The sequence below is a fragment of the Puma concolor genome, chromosome D1 (assembly GCF_028749965.1).
Source record: "Puma concolor isolate L17-30 chromosome D1, mPumCon1.1.hap2, whole genome shotgun sequence".
NCBI lineage: Eukaryota > Metazoa > Chordata > Mammalia > Carnivora > Felidae > Puma > Puma concolor.
The window spans coordinates 26,218,583-26,234,865 of NC_141676.1; the positions used below are offsets into that span (position 1 = coordinate 26,218,583).

Here is a 16,283-nt window from a genome sequence, read left to right on the forward strand (position 1 = left end):
TTTATTTATATATATATATATATATATCTCACATGTATAGCTCCAAGGTTCCACAAAGATGTTTTTGCTGGCCTACCTGTAATTTTCTCTACCAAAGATTTTTTATTTCTAGAAAATATAAAAATTAAAATCTGATGTGCCCCCTGGTTAATCCAAATTGTAAAGCTTTAATATTACTTGAAAACATCATTCAGGATCAAGTATTCTTTGGGTTATAATCTAACTTTGCTCAGAAAACTTAACCTAGGCATGGATTGTTTTACTTTGAGGAGAAAACATATCTGTAAATAACGATGACTTTAAGTGTATCCGCTTGCCCCTTCCCAGAGATCTCCAAAACCACTCTGGAGAAGTCAGGAGTAAATGAGTGTCCGTATCTAATAACCACACATCACCGTCTCCAACATCCCCACAGTTAAGGATGGAGATCATCATGAATATTTACACCTAGCAGACTCCTTTGTGCACAACTCTCAGAGACGAATGGTATTTCCAGTAATAGTTTATTGATTTCCAAATGCACAGGGGCGCTGAGTCCAAACATCCTGGGATAGCGGTAAATCTCTCTTACAAAATAATTTACAGTATGAAAATGATATACTGAAACATTAACTCAAATGTGTAATTCCCTTGGAAGAGCGAGTGTTCCCTTGTTTAACGTGAAGGGTGGAAGGAGAAGGTAAGGAGGGAATGTGACTGTGCACAGGAAAACAGGCAGAGGACAACGGATTCGTTGCTTGTCCCCACCCATGCAGTATGGCCTGTCACTGTACAAAGACTGGTCAGGTTTGATTCCTGTTAATAGAAGTCCACTGTCCCCTCAAGGTCCTATCAACCCCAGCATGGGCTCTGTGGCATGTTTTGCACCTTTATACCCACAAGTGTCTCAATTTGTTTTCATTTTCCTGCCCCGGCACTCCTTGTGCTGCTTCCGGTGTGTGTTCAGTTCCAAATGCTACTCTTCCACCAGGCAGGCCCCCTGGGCCTGAGTCTGGGAATGGGCTGGGTGGGGGCTTCAGAGCACTGCTGGGTGTAGGCCATATTAATGAGATCTCGAGTCTCTTCTCTCTCTCTTAAGTCTGGGCTGTGTCATCCCTAGGGAGATTTGTGTTTTCAACGGAAGTCCAGATGGGCTAGGCACACAGCAAACATGCAATCGATTTTCTGATTACGAAGCATGTACTAAACAGCCATTATGTGCGTATGAAACTTCAGGTGTTGGCAAGAGAACACTTTCTAGGTGGGGGGAGGGGAGGACTTCCTATACCCTGCCACCAGCACAAGTCACAAACTCTGTAGCTGTGCCCTCAGTCCTGACTGGAGTAGGCAGACTCCTGGGTCCTCAAAATGGCTGGGCTATCGTTTCCCATATCGTTAGACATCTCGGAGCAGGGCTGGAGCCCACCTTGGCCCCGTGCTTTAGGAGCCGACAACCTCTGCCAAGGAGCTGTTCTTCTCGTGAGCACCTTGTAAGCAAGCTCCTGAGCTCCAACTATGTGGTGACACTTGTGATCGGGGCTGGCAGAAGCCTCCGCGGTGGTGCTGTGGTACACAAGATCAGGAGGGGGCCGCTCCGGTCTCCCCTGAGTTCCTCCACTATGTGTGTGTGAGGGTCTATGCATGTACCCTTGTCATTTACATATACATATGTACTCAGTGTGTGTGTGTGTGTGTGTGTGTGTGTGTGTGTGTGTGTACACATGTCCATAGCAGGTATCAGCAGGAAAGTCTAGATTCACCGAACTTTGAGTTAACACATCGTCAAAGAGCACAGGACAGGCTGGGCTAAAATAGGAAGACTGCCTTCTCTGTGGCAGTGCAGCAGCAGACATTTTCAAATAAACTTAGCAGAATCCTCTTCACTTGGACCATTTCTAAGAACTTCTATACTCTTGAAGGCCTAGAAAAACTCTCATTTCTGGGGGATGGCGCCAAAAAGGAAAGGCTCCCCCAGCTCCTGGGGGCAGGCTCAAGTTAGCAATGTGGACTTCACGTATCTGCTACAGTGGCAGAATGAGGCTACCTCGATGCCATTTCTGAGCCCAAAGGATAGCCATGAAATGTAATTTTGGAAAAGAATCCATAAAGTGGGATGGTCGGATTGCAGTGGGGGGGGGGGGGGGTCTGAGGCCTCCTCCTCCCTCTGTGTCGTCGATGTGCCACCGACCACCACAAAGTGAGGGAGAGCTGGGCTCAAAATCTGGCGCCAATACTTCTAGCTGTGTAACTCAGGGCAACGGGGTCTTCCACTCCACATCCGTTTTATCAGCTGAGAAACTGGGGCCGAGGGCAGGGCCTGGCTCACAGCTGGTCCTCAATATAGGTCATTTCTCCCCCCACAGCTGAGACTCTAAGGACTTCTTAGAATCGCCCTGGATTCAATGATATCAAATCAAAGGACAAACCCACTCTCAGCCTCCAGAGAACCAAACTTTGGAAAGCAGCCAGGGATCGCTGTGGGGACCCAATTCGTTCTGGACACACTCGTGACCTGCCTCCCTCGGTGACTTCTCCCCGGGGATTTCTGCAACACCCACCCCTCCCCCCACAGCCTGCAGTCGGTCAGCACACACTTTCGAGCACTCTGTTACTGACCTGGCAGTAAGGCCTCATCCTGCTGGGGCTTGAGTCTGAGCAGCACGCTCTGGCTCCAGGGGGGGGCTGGTGCCACTGCAGGAAGCATCCTCGTTCTTACATTGATAAATGCTGCTGGCAGGAACTCAGGAGCCTGGGCAGAAGCTGTTGCACCATGTTTAATGCTTCCCTGGTTAAAGTTTTATCAGGTGCTGAAGACAGCAGGAGCCCATCGAGCAAATCTGAAATCCTAAGTAAAAGCAAAAGTGCTTTCCTTGAGGATTACAGAGATATGATAACATACGGAGATAGGCTGGCATGTATTTTTATACTTCTGTTCGTATCTACCGCATACATGCTCGAGTTTCCCAGAAACTGACTTTAAGTAATAACATATAATCAGGTATGGAGGAGCCAATGGTCTGTCCATTGCTAAGATAAAGCTACTACTTGGGAGATTCAACAATAATTATTGGGGAAAGACAAACACAAGCATCCAAATCCTCAAGTGTTCTTAATCTGTTGGTTTTTAAACTCTTGTAAGAGTGGCCCCTGGTCCTTTTTGGGGAGTTCTGTTGGGTGAGGCTGGGGGTTGTCATTAGTGGTATGCCAAATTCTCCAGTCTTTGCAGGCAGATAGGGAAAGCACCAAAACTGTCTTAGCCATTTGTTGACCACCAGTTTGAGAGAAAAAAAAAAAAAAATATATATATATATATATATATATATATATATGTTATTTTTTTTTAACTGCCCAAAGGACTCTTGGTCCCAACATCCTAACATATGTAGTGAGTCAGGGTAATCCTAACCCAGAAGCAGATATGCCCAGTAGCTTCCTGGCCTCAAAGAAATAGTTTCATAGCAAACACAGGATTGGACGATGACATAAATAGGCTTCCTACAGTAAGTATTGCTTCGGCCTCAAAACCGCCCCCCCCCCCCCCCCCGAAACCAGCTGGCCCTAAAGCTCTGTGATAGGTACACAGGTCACAGGCAGGCAGGAGGAGAGGGATTTCTCCAGGGCAGATGCCTTCAGCTCTGCTGCGGAGGCAACTAGAAGTCGAGGCCCTGAGTCAGCTGCGTGGATACAGTTCCGATTGTACTTCTCGGGAGTGAACACAAAAATACCACTAAAGGCAGAGGACAGGGAACGCATACACCCCACTCGCAAATAAGAATTCCCTGGGAAGTGTCCCATTTTATCTTAACTGCATGTACGAACATTCTATTTCATAATTAACTGTTTTATCTAAAAGTAAGGGCATCCCCTAACTCCAAACCATAAACTGATGTCTGAGAAAATGCAGGTTCTTTAGCTTGCGGGTTTGCACTCCCTAGAAATCATGGCTTACTTGGGAATAGAAAACCTGATGGTAAGGAAATGTGACTCGGGAGTGGGGAAGGGCTGGAAGTAAAACCAGGGTGTGCCTCTGCTCATGGTACTCGAGAGGGGAGAGCCTGGCTGCAGGAGAGGGTCCGAAGGCCGGTGGGTGGGGTGCCACGGGAAGAGGGGTTCCAGCTGGAGTGAAAGGTGGGTGCACCTGCTGGGAGACGGGGCTTGACTCAGCACACCAGAGCGATAAGAACTCTCCCTACACTGCATTTAAGCCAAATGAGGCCAAGGGGGTTGGGGCGAGGGCACCAAAAACCTACACTGAAAAATTCCCACTTTGCAATATACACTGTAGACTTCATGTTGTGACAAGACCCAGAAAACTGGCAGAATTCACCCAAATAACTCAGGCTCCATCAGATCCTTTAGTGACTATTTTGGAAACTCAGGCAATTTGAGTTCAGAAATACTGATTTCAACTTTTAATCAGATCTCTTTGGTCCTTTTTTTTTTTTTTTTAAAGTCATTTCCTTTCCACCTCTTCAATCATTTTTCTCATTTCCACAGCACTGAATTATGGATCTGAAGTGCTGGATAACCTCATATACTAAAAATATCTCTGTATTTCAAACTTTTAACTCTTTCTCCAACCCCATCTTCAGGCCACCCATCTTACTTCATGGAACCACATTTTCACAACTGTATAATGGGACTTTCAGAAACTATCTACAGAGCCCTACTTTGCCCCTCCCCCATTATTTCATGCTTCAGTATAAATAAAGTGGGGTTTTATTCGCAGGTAGGGAAAAAGTTCTGACTGCCCTTCAAGATTATTCCAGATCCTTCCAGATGAAGCGATGCTGTCTGGGTATACGATATTCCAAGGGCTGGCTTTCCTGAGTAAGTTCAAAGCAGCCATTGAGGGACTACCTGAAGGACGCTTCTTAATTAACTGCTCCTGGATGATCACAGGGGCACTTTTCCTTGACCTACCATGACAAGAGAATGACAAGCACAGTCAGTGACAATAAAGTTGGTCATCCCTTGGACAGATGTGTGCCTGCTGTGGACCTGGGGATGGATCCGGTGGAAGGACGTTTGTTGCTGGGCAGCTTTCACAGAAATCAGAAGCCGTTACATACACGCCGTCACATACACACAGGGGGAGGGAGGAGTTTCCACTGGGGACAGCAAGCCTTCATGTGTCCTCGTCTTCACTGGCACCGCTGCAGAGGAAAGGAGAACCAGGTGAGTTACGGCCTCACAAGAAGGGGAGTAGCCTAGTCTACCGGCTGAGGGCACAGGCCCTGTTCTCAGACCCACCTGGACCCCAGTCCTCAGCTACCACCGTTGGGCCGTTGGCCATGGGCAAGTTAGTTAGCTTCTCTAAGTTCTGATTTCTCTGACTACAGGGATAACTTTGATGATAAACCCTGCTTTACTGGGTTATTGGAGAATTAAATAAGTAAGATAATGTATGTAAAGTACACGATGCCTGGTACACAGTAAGTGAATAGCTCTAAAGGCGCAGGTGAAGGTCATAATATTTTTTAAGCTTACTTGACAAAAAGCTAGTAAAAATCAGCAGTTTGACTTCCCCTAAGCCTTAAATCCTCTATTGTTAGGAGAGAAAAACAAAGAGAAGCTCTGTCTCTGCACTGGCCAACAGCGCTTCTCATTTGGAATCAAGCCAACGTGTCAAGTCCCGCCCCAGGACAGTCACAGGGCTCAAATGTCACCTCTTCAGGGAAGGTACTCACTCTATCTAAGTAGGATCCCCTGGTCATCCCCCCATTTTATTTCTTTAATTGCCCTTATCACATCCTATGAATTGTCTGCTATTTACTCTCCACTCTACCTCTGACTGGAGCCTACAAGAGTAGCAACACTGTTTATTTTATTAGCACTATCTAATATTTTATTAGCAGTATCTAGCGTTGGTATTGTGCTAGGCACAGGGAAGTGCTCAAGAAATAGCTGCTGTCAAAAAGGGAGTGAGAAGTAAAAACAACAGGAAGGGAGGAAAGGAGGGAGCTGAAAGGAATACTTATTACTGCCCTGACCAGGTTGTCCTAAATGTCAGTGATATTTCAGGCGCCAAAAAAGTGAACTGTGAGTCCCAGAGGCAGGGCTAGGACCTCGGGCGCCTGAGGTTCGAGCCTCCCTGGCTCGGTCCCAGAAGGGAACACTGTTGATATAGGGACTGGGTAAGAAAAGGGCAGGGGCAGAAGTGAGCCCACTACAAAGGGCATAAGGAGCAAACTTGCCTGGTTTCTCCTCCTCTGCTTCTAGAGGCCACTGTCCTTAAAATCAGACGAGTCAACTTGATCACGTGCCTACTGTGTGCCAGGGACCCTGAGCTAAGCGCTGCTCACGATGATCCCAGAACATAGGGACGGGTGGCGTTATCCCCACTTTGCAGGTGAAGAAAGTGAAGCTGAGAGGTAGAAAATCCTCAGTCACCAGTGAGGTCTGTGTCCTTAAAACTTAATGATTAGTATGGGCTGGATGAAATCTGAAGTAGTGAAGTGGGGGGTGGGGGGGGGCTTACAAGGGCAGAAAAAAGTCTTCCTCCAGTAGAGATAGGAGCTGGAGAAAAGGGAAGGTCTGGGGTGCATCCACTCCCAGCTATGACCTAGAAATGTTTTATCTCGTGACAGATTATCTACGTCCATATAAAATCTGTGCTTTCTTGCATCCATTTGGGAGAAAGGAAAATATCCCAGGCAACAGACTTGTAGTGCTTCTGCTAAGAGCAAAAACATTTCGAGACACAGAGCCTGAAATTAATGTAAGTGTACTCTAGGAGCCAAAAACTCAGCAACCTGCACTATCCAAAACTCTGCCTTATTTCTCCCCTCTTCCTGCCTGTGGTCCAATCACAGGATGAAGGGTGCACGCTAGGAAGGGCTGGACAGTGGACTGTCATTCAGGAGTAGTGTTTGGTGGCATCTGTCCCAAAGGGAACAAAGGGTCTTTTACGCAAGCGTCTCACCAGAATCGAGGCACGGCTGGAACTGGCGCCATAGTCTCCCCTTTGGTACTATATCCAAAGCAAGCTCTTATTGTTCTCTTGTCAACTTTCCTTCAAATATGAGAGGTCTAGCAGGCTGACTGTGCCCTTTCCTTAAGCTGCATTTCACTCTTTAGCATTCTTAACTTGAGATGCATAGTTTAAAGGGTTCATGAACCTACTTAAATTGTACATCAAATTTTGTCTGTGTGTTCCTTTGTTTCAGAAAGGCCATAATTTTCATCATATTCACAAAAAGGTCAACAAGCCTTCCTCCCAAACTGAGTATAATAAAATTAAAAATAAATTGAGTGCTTTTCTAGTTGCTAGGTTCTTTATTCTAAGACTTGCAGGGTTGGCTTGGGGAAAGGATCAGAAGCCCATGAGAATCTTTTCTCATGACCCTAAAAGAGATCTATTCTGGAGTCTGAAAGATATAGTTCATCTCCTAGTTTAGAAGCATGAGATCTTAGATTCTGGCATATCACTGATTCTTTCATTTGCTAAATACTTATTGACTGTCTACTATGTGTTAGGCATGATGCTAGGCACAACAATGAATGATGGACACAGTAGCTGTCCTCATAGACTTTACAGCCTTGCAGATGAGGGGCGGGGGGAGAGGAGGGAGAGGGGAAGGAGAGAAATGTGGGGAAGGGACAGAGAGAGAGAAATTTTGTATCTTCAAATACAGCATATTTATTTTCACAATTAACAAACAAGCTCTTTTTCACAATAATGAAGAAGAAAAAGGATCTGAAGTGAATCGGTAACACAGAACTTTGCTCACTTTGTGTGTGGTCTCTTCTGGAAAGTTACACAATCCAATTAGTATGAGATAGCATCTCCGGAACGCTTCTTCACTTTGTATATAAGCTGGTATGTGTTCATAAGACTTTATCTCAAACAGTCTATGAAAGTCTTTACTCTCTCCTAGGGAAGTAACACAGCCTTCTACCTCAGCCACTTAACATCTTCCTCTTGAAACATCTGCTGATCACATTTAGATTTAGATTTATAATTGGATTGGTACTCGGATGTTACGGAAATTCCTCCTACTGTCCGCGTTGTTATTGATGTCATTGTTGTTGTTTTGAGAATGAACTAAGGGTGTTAGAAAGACAGCCTGTTCACGTGAACTACTCCAGAATAGTTAAATAAAATAAATAAAATACTTAATTTAAAAAAAAAAAAAAAGGAAAGACAGCCCACTCTATCGTAGGTATTGACCAATGAGAGAGGCAGCATTATAGGACTTTGAAGTCACCAAGACTGAACTAGGTTCAAATCTCTGCTCTGGCACTAATGAGCTGTGGGCTTGGGTGAGTTACTCAACCTCTCCGAGTCTGTTTTCCTCATGGTATTTCTATCTAATCTTACAGGTTTATTGTGAAAGTTCTATGTATTTCATGTAATATAAATGATTAAAAACGTGGGCTCCTTTCTTCAACCTACCTTCCTTCTGTTCCTGAATCCATACCTCCCGCCTCCTCCTAACTCCTTTAATGTTCCTGGTCCTGGCATCTGGAACACTACACTCCGGAGCAAATGTGTCCCTATCCGCAAATGCCCTTACGTTTCTGGAGAGCAACAGTGCCTTTCTTTGCTTGTTTGAGGAGTTTTGTTTTTATTTTAATGACAGCTTCAGACCTGACGAAATACAAGTACTGAATAGAAAGAAAGGCTGAGTTCTGTGGTTCTGACCCTTCCAGCTGACAGGTCTCTGCCAAACAGGAGTGAAGACAAATACCGAGTGAAGCTTAGTTCACTGGCTGCAGTCACAGACTGACGTAGTTGGAGAATGCTGTTGTAGCTAAAAGCAGGGGTTTTAAACTGGGGCACACATATCCTTGTGGTACATAATGATTCTCCAGGGGGTATGAGGGCATGTGTGATTTTTTTTTTTTAATTTTTTTTTTTCCAACGTTTATTTATTTTTGGGACAGAGAGAGACAGAGCATGAACGGGGGAGGGGCAGAGAGAGAGGGAGACACAGAATCGGAAACAGGCTCCAGGCTCCGAGCCATCAGCCCAGAGCCCGACGCGGGGCTTGAACTCACGGACCGCGAGATCGTGACCTGGCTGAAGTCAGACGCTTAACCGACTGCGCCACCCAGGCGCCCCAGGGCATGTGTGATTTTTAAGGAACTACAGGTCTAGATCCTTAACTTCCATGTGTACTCTTTCTTAAAACTCACTTGTCAGGGCGCCTGGGTGGCTCAGTCGGTTGAGCGTCCGACTTCAGCTCAGGTCACAATCTCGCGGTTCGTGGGTTTGAGCCCCGCGTCGGGCTCTGTGCTGACAGCTCAGAGCCTGGAGCCTGCTTCGGATTCTGTGTCTCCCTCTCTCTCTGCCCCTCCCCTGCTCATGCTCTGTCTCTCTCTAACTCAAAAATAAATAAAAACATTAAAAAAAAATTTTTTTAAACCCAACAAACCTCACTTGTCGAAGAACGTGCCCGTGATCTCTTAAGTCCCCACTGTAGGCCACTCCCGCCTGCACAATCACTGTCCTGCCCTTCAGAAAATAAATGCATGCCTCTCACCCTCCTGACTCTTACCAGGGGACAATTTTCAAATTCCTTGCCTCTAAGAGAGTCCTAGGAGAGCAAGGCAAGACACAATCAAGGACACAATCCTTCATTTTGCCCAGGCGACAAACTCTTGGCCAGGTTGTGTGCTCCTGTCTGTCTGTCCACAGACCTAAGGGTTCACATTCAGAAGTCAGATGCTTGTCACGATGTATGTACTGCTATTTGAATTGAAAAAAGGTAATCCGACTTGGATCTGACAGAAAGCAAGACTGATCTGGCTGGACGGTTTGACCACAAAGACCTCTGCCAGTTAGATTATGTAGCGAATCTTGCCCATCAACTTCATAGGCAGTGCCAGAGCTTTGCCAAAAACATGGGCAAGGCTCATCCCATGTCACATGTCAGATATCACACCCTTTGAACTATCTATACTTGATATGTAATTTCAGGAGTTAACTTTAAACTGGACAAGGAGGCATGTAAGTTTTCTTTTTTGAGAGAGAGAGAGAAAGAGAGAGGGAGACAGCACGAGTGGGGGAGGGGGCAGAGAGAGAAAGAGAAAAAGAATGAGTGGGGGAGGGGCAGAGAGAGCGAGTGAATCCTCAGCAGACTCCACACTCAGCTCAGAGCCCAACACCGGGCTTGAGCTCACCACCCTGGGGGCATGACCTGAGCCAAAATCAAGGGTCGGACGCTTCACCGACTGAGCCAACCAGGCGCCCTGGCACCTAATTTTTTCTAAATAATTTTAGCAGGTAGGAGACAAAGTTTCGCTAAGGAACCGAGAGTCCCTAAATCCGGACTGGGAGAGTGGCATGCCATCTGACACACCCCTGGCCGGGGAGCCAGGGTCACGGCGGGTTGGGGCTGGGATGGGACTAGGGAGCCCCAGCCAGCAGAAGGCCGTGCCCCCTCGGTCAGCCAGGCACACTGTGGAGGAGGGATTGCGTGAAATCGAGGGATCTGCCAGGGGTACAACACAGCCCCCGGCACACGCAGCCCCTGAACACCTGCTGACAAGAGCGGCGATTCTTCAGGCAGTCCACGCGGATAGGAGCTGAGCCTCTCCACTCGTGTCTCCGGAGATGGCAGCTTATGAGAGGACGTTAATAAATGAGGTGTGCGGCACTCTGACCTCGCGAGTTTAATAGCTTCTTTTCCTGAGAATATAATACAACTTAATTTGATTTGGCATCGCTCCTATCTGCTGAGTCCTTGGCTATTTATTAATTCATTATTGCCGTAAAAGGATTATTCAACTCGAGAGGATAGAGAAATTAAGAGGTATCAACAAGGGAGGAAGGTTAGATTTGAGAAGATAGATTTAGTAGTCTCCGAGAGTGAAGCCACACAGGCATCGTCACGGAGCTCACCGGCAGCCTCCATTAGCCACCTGAGGCTGTGGCTGCCCAGTTCCAGTAAGCGTGTGGCCGGTCTGGCTTCGGGGGTGGACCGCATGCCCAGATCCAGGAACACTCCTCCACCAGACAGAGCAGGACAGCCACATCTGTGCCCCTTGTCACCTGCCCTAGCCTGCCAGTGAGCAGGGGTCACCGTGCTGTAAAGAATTAGAACTTCGATTTTTAGCCGCTGCCTACGGAACTAAGTGAGGTATGAATATAACAGGAAGTGAAATGTCCTCAGTTTATCCCGGGTTAACTGAGAAAAACACGAGAGGACTTCAAAGTTTTAGTCCTGGCTTTGCTGGGGGACTCTGGGCAATCAGGATGCATCGTGTTCTAAGTGAAATTTAGGATAAGTCCAAACCGGACAAAAGCCAAGCTCCTTTCTGACACAGGCTCACTGAGCTAATTAACTGGCTCTCATTTATACTGTTTTCTCTCTTGCTTCCTGTGTACATCCCTCTCCCTGTCCCTCTCCAGCTCAATCTGAAGGCTGGCCTAAATGTTCCAGGTTCCTTCACCTCTTTCTCTGGCGGGGTCCAAACGCAGGTTGTTGAATAGCACTGCTTGATTAGGACCCACTACAGAGAGCCAAGAACTAAAGCCTGGTGGGAGCAAAAGCCCTCTGACTCGTCAGTTCATCATGGCTCTTAAAAAAGTCTCAGGTGGCTCCAGCCTTGCTGCATCTTCCTTCTCAAATCACAGGAAAGACGGGGAAAAGGATCCTTCTCCCCAGATCGCATTCTACTTTATCCCACGAACCTTCTCTTCAATAATAACCATTATTCACAGACGGCCGACTTAATGGTCCATGCGCTGTGCTGAGCAATTTATACACACAATCTCACTAAACCCTAATAGTAGCTTTTGGATGGGTATTATGATCTTCATTCTACAGATGAGAAAATGGAGGCCAAGCAAAGGTACGTAACTTCCTCAGGGTAAACCCAGTTGGTAAATGGTGGATCTAGATTATGCAGACTCCAGAACCCTGAGATATGCAACTGGGCTTGGGTAAGAGGTGTGACACAGGCCTGTATCTTTTAACACCCTGTTATGCAGTCAGTAAGTGATAGCCATGAAGTCTTCTGAGGCTTAATTTTTTTCCCCTGATAAATGGGATGATACCTACTTCCAAGGGTTGTTGTAATACGATGGAAGGTACACGCAAATTCTTTTTAGGATGAGACAGTGCCAGGTAAGGGTAGGATTACTACAGGAGGAGAAGGCAACAGACACTGGGTTTGCATCTCAGCCCTCCAGCTGCCTCTGCCTTTACAGACCAGTGTGGGCGCCTCTGAGAGAGGCTTGGGTCTCCAGCCTGGCCTCGGGTCCACCCTCTGACCACAGTGCCAGCTTTGATCTCCCTGCACCCTGCAACCTGTTTGCTGTTTTTATAGGTGGCTACCCTTCTTGCACTCCACAGGGGCTAAGTGGGTGGTGGCCTGTTTCTATGGGAGCCGGGGGGTGGGGGGGGGGGTCCGGGGGCGGTTCCAGCAGGTCTGTTCAGGTGGTGCATGTCTGTAGGGAGACACTCACTAGCCTGCCAATGCCCCATCTACTCTCAGAACTCCCTTCTTTTTTTTTTTTTGTTTTAACGTTTTATTTATTTTTGAGACAGGGAGAGACAGAACATGAACAGGGGAGGGTCAGAGAGAGGGAGACACAGAATCTGAAACAGACTCCAGGCTCTGAGCTGTCAGCACGGAGCCCGACGCGGGGCTGGAACTCACGAACCATGAGATCACGACCTGAACTGAAGTCGGCCGCTTAACTGACTGAGCCACCCAGGCGCCCCTCAGAACTCCCTTCTTAGGATGGAGTCTCCTGTTGCTGCGGCTGGATTTATAAAGGAATCATTTCCAGCCTTCTTTTTTTTTTTTTTTTAAATTGAGAAAGTAACACTTTACTTTTTGCTGATCTGTACTTTCTGTAACAAATACTGTTTCCATGAAAAGAAAGAAAAATCCATAGCATTATGCATCAGTGATAATTACCTTTAACACACTGAAAGATATTTATCTTTACCCCTTCATGCATACATAAAAATACATCCTTCACAGGCTCTTTCAGAATCTGCTTTTTCCACTCAACTAGCAATCATAAATACCTTTTCTTATCAAGAAAATATATGTCTAGGGGCGCCTGAGTGGCTCAGTTAGTTAAGTGGCTGGCTCTTGGTTTCGGCTCAGGTCATGATCTCACCATTCTTAAGGTCAAGCCCTGTGTGGGCGCTGCCCTGTCAGCACAAAGCCTGCATGGGATTCTCTCTCTCTCTCTCTCAAAATAAGTAAATAAACTTAAAAAAGAAAGGAAATACATGTCTATAAGATTGTGATCCAAGACTGAATTGTATGGATTTACTGTACCTGGACATTTAAATTATTTCTAATCCTCACTTGTTATCCCACACCTCTGTGACACATATCTATGTGGATGAATCTGCAGGTTCATCCTTAATTATTTCCAAAAGGAGAAGGAAGGGAAACACCTGGGTCACAGGGCATGTTTCTAAAATAAACTTTATTTTTTATAGCAGCCTTAGATTTACAGAAAAATTACAAAGATAGTCCCAAGGGTTCCAACATGTAGTTTTTTCTATTATTAACATCTTACATCAGTAAAGTGTGTTTTTTACAATGAACCAATATTGGCACACTAGCACTAAATGAAGTCTGTATTTTATTCAGATTTCCTTGGTTTTTCTCTGATGTTCTCGTGCTGTTCCAGATTTTACCCAAGTACCACATTTCATTTGGTCATCATGTCTCCTTAGTCTCCTCTTGGATGTGACTGTGTCTCAACTTTCTTATCTTTGACAACACTGGCAGTTTCGAGGAGTACTGGCCAGGTATTTTGTAGACTGTCCCTTGGCTGGGATTTGTCTGATGTTTTTGTCATGATTAAGTCATGGTTATGGGCCTTTGAGAACTATAGAGACGCCCTGTTATCCTCATCACATATCCAGGTCGCCAGCAATAGGACTTAGCACTGCTGATGCTGACCTTGATTGCTTGGCCCAGGCTGTGCTTGTTAAGGTTTTTCACCTGAAAGCTACTCTTTCCCTACTTCCCATACTGTACATTCTGGAAGGAAGTCACTATAAGCAAACCACACCTACGGAGTAAGGAGTTGTCTTCTCCCTCAATCAGGGCAGAGTGTCTGCACACATATTGTAAATTCTTCTGAACATGAGATTTGTCTCTTCTTTATTTATTTATTCAATAGTTTCTATCAGTATGGACTCATGGATATTTAGTTTTACACTTTGGATTATAAACCAATAAATACTATTCTGTTTATTATTGGTCAAATTGTTCAGCTCTGGCCTTTGGGAGCTCTTTTCATCAGCTCCTATGGCCCCTGACATGCCCTCATCAGTGAAGGGTTTGCTGGGGGTTTGTTTTGAGCACTTCCTTACTTTCTGGCACTACAAAATGCTCCAGGCTCATGATGTGTATTTCCTTCCCCAGTCCTAGAATCAGGTATTTCTCCAACAAGCAAAGGAGATGTACTTTTAAAGACATTTGATATACGACTGTTACACTGTCCTTCAGAAATCATCAGAGGCTGAGTTACAATCATTACTCAAATAGGTATGAGAGTGCCCCTTTCCCTACACTCTTGCCAACACTGGGCAGTTGCAAAGTGTCTGAGAATGGGGGTGTGTGTGCACACAGCGTACATGAGTGTGTGTGTGTATCTCCTCTCTGAAATGGCTTCCATGTTATTATTCAGTTTCCCATTGAACTTCAAGAGGAAAATGCCATGGGGGCATCTCTCTGTCTTTCTGTGGGCCTCCCCCAGCCTCCCTTTCTTCCCCCAGCACAACTGGATGTCACATAACTGATGACCTCCAGTGGTGGGGACTGGAAGGGAACCTTTCCTAAACCCCTATTAGGAGCCAGGCAACTCTAGAGGGTGGGGTGGCTGGAAGCAGAAAATAGCCCAAGGGCTTACCTTCCCTGCTCCCTGCACCTTCAGGAAATCCCCCTGACCCCATTTTCTCATCTTTTCTTGCAAGTGAATAATGGAAACCAAATCTCACTCAAGCAGCTTCCTTTCACAGAAATCTTAAACATAAGATTTCATAAAACGCTGGACTTCAAATTTCCTGTTGCCTCAGCTGCTGTATCTTACAAGTTACCAAAGGGAGAGGGAGAAAGGATCAATAAATAAATACATACTTGACACTAATCTCTAATCTCTGTATGAATTGTGGGCTTTTTTTTTTTTAAGTATTCCAGATTAGTTCTCAGTAGTTTTGAGTCCCACGGTGACCCTGAATTGAGGTCCAGAAGTTGAAAACTGGAAGCAAACCAATTCTCAAGACCCACTGTGGCTTCTTATATCACAGAGGGTTATAAATGTGGATTTAAGGGAAGAAGCACCTAGATTTGAGTCACAGCTTTGCCATTTACTAGCTGTGGGATCGTGAGCTCAGTGTTCCTACCTGGAAATGGAGAACAATTTAGTGCCCTCCTGGAAGAGTTGCAGGGAAGATTAAGCGGAGATGAGCATATACAGAGTGCTTGGCGTGGCATGGTACCTGGCACACAGAAAGTGCTCAAAACGTTTCATAGTTCTAGATGAAGAAATCAAGCCTAAGAGAGGCTGACGCTCATACAGTGAGTTGATGGCGGTGAGATAAACTGGAAATCAACATTTCTGGTTCCTGAATACACCGTCAAACTTGCAGGCCCCGTTTTCTCTAAAAATGCCATTTATTAACAAAGAGAAGAGCCAACATGGACATCACACATGTGCTGTAGGCGTCATGCCATCATTTGAATCAGTTCAAGATTCCTTCCCGGGCCTGTTCCCTTGGTGTCTGGTAACTGGCCATTTGTCAATGATGGCAGCAAACAGCTAGAGCCTATTAAGTGCATCATATGTGCTGACCGTTGTGCTCAGAACATTAGAAGCACCCTCTCCTTATCCCATCGAGTCCACCAGCAAGTTCTGCTGACTCACACTGCAGAATCCATCCCATGCTGGTTCCCTCTTCTTCTCCACGGCCACCACCATCTCTTGCTTGACCTACTGCCCTTGCCTTCTGACTGGTCCTCCTACTTCTACCCTTACTTCACTACTGCTTAGTTTTCAAGCTGCATTCAGAGTAATACTTCTCAATGTGCAACAGATTATGGCGCCGCCGCACTTAAAACTCCTTTAATGGCCTCCCATAGCCTTAGAAGAAAGCCCATCGTTCCCAAATCCCTGCACGATTTGGCCTCTGCCTCCCTCTCTAACCCGTTTCAAGCTACCTGCTGGCCACACTGGCTTTGCCTGTTCCTGCATGAAGGCTTTGGCATTGCTCTTTGATTCCCTAAGTTCTTCCCCTCATGGCTTGGAGTGACTGGCTCCTTAACATTCAGGTCTTAGCTTCAATGTCACCTTCTCAGAGGCTTCCCCTGACCAAGCA

The 16,283-nt window shown here is 46.0% G+C and overlaps 1 protein-coding gene across 3 annotated transcripts in view; it reads right to left on the bottom strand.

Annotated features, from left to right (window-relative positions):
- Window positions 1–484: 484 nt before the first annotated feature.
- The window catches only part of TRIM44 (tripartite motif containing 44), a 112,049-nt gene continuing 96,250 nt past the window's right edge, over window positions 485–16,283 (bottom strand). For 2 of the 3 annotated variants that reach the window (XR_015240898.1, XM_086677676.1), the window contains one exon: window positions 485–5,135. Coding sequence is in view for 1 of the 3 variants with exons in the window: in XM_086677676.1 (XP_086533802.1) it covers window positions 5,108–5,135 (28 nt within the window). In the remaining 2 variants the exon portion in view is untranslated. Of the gene's footprint in view, window positions 5,136–9,120; window positions 9,305–16,283 lie in introns of all 3 variants that reach the window. The other variant, XR_015240897.1, reaches the window with a different exon arrangement.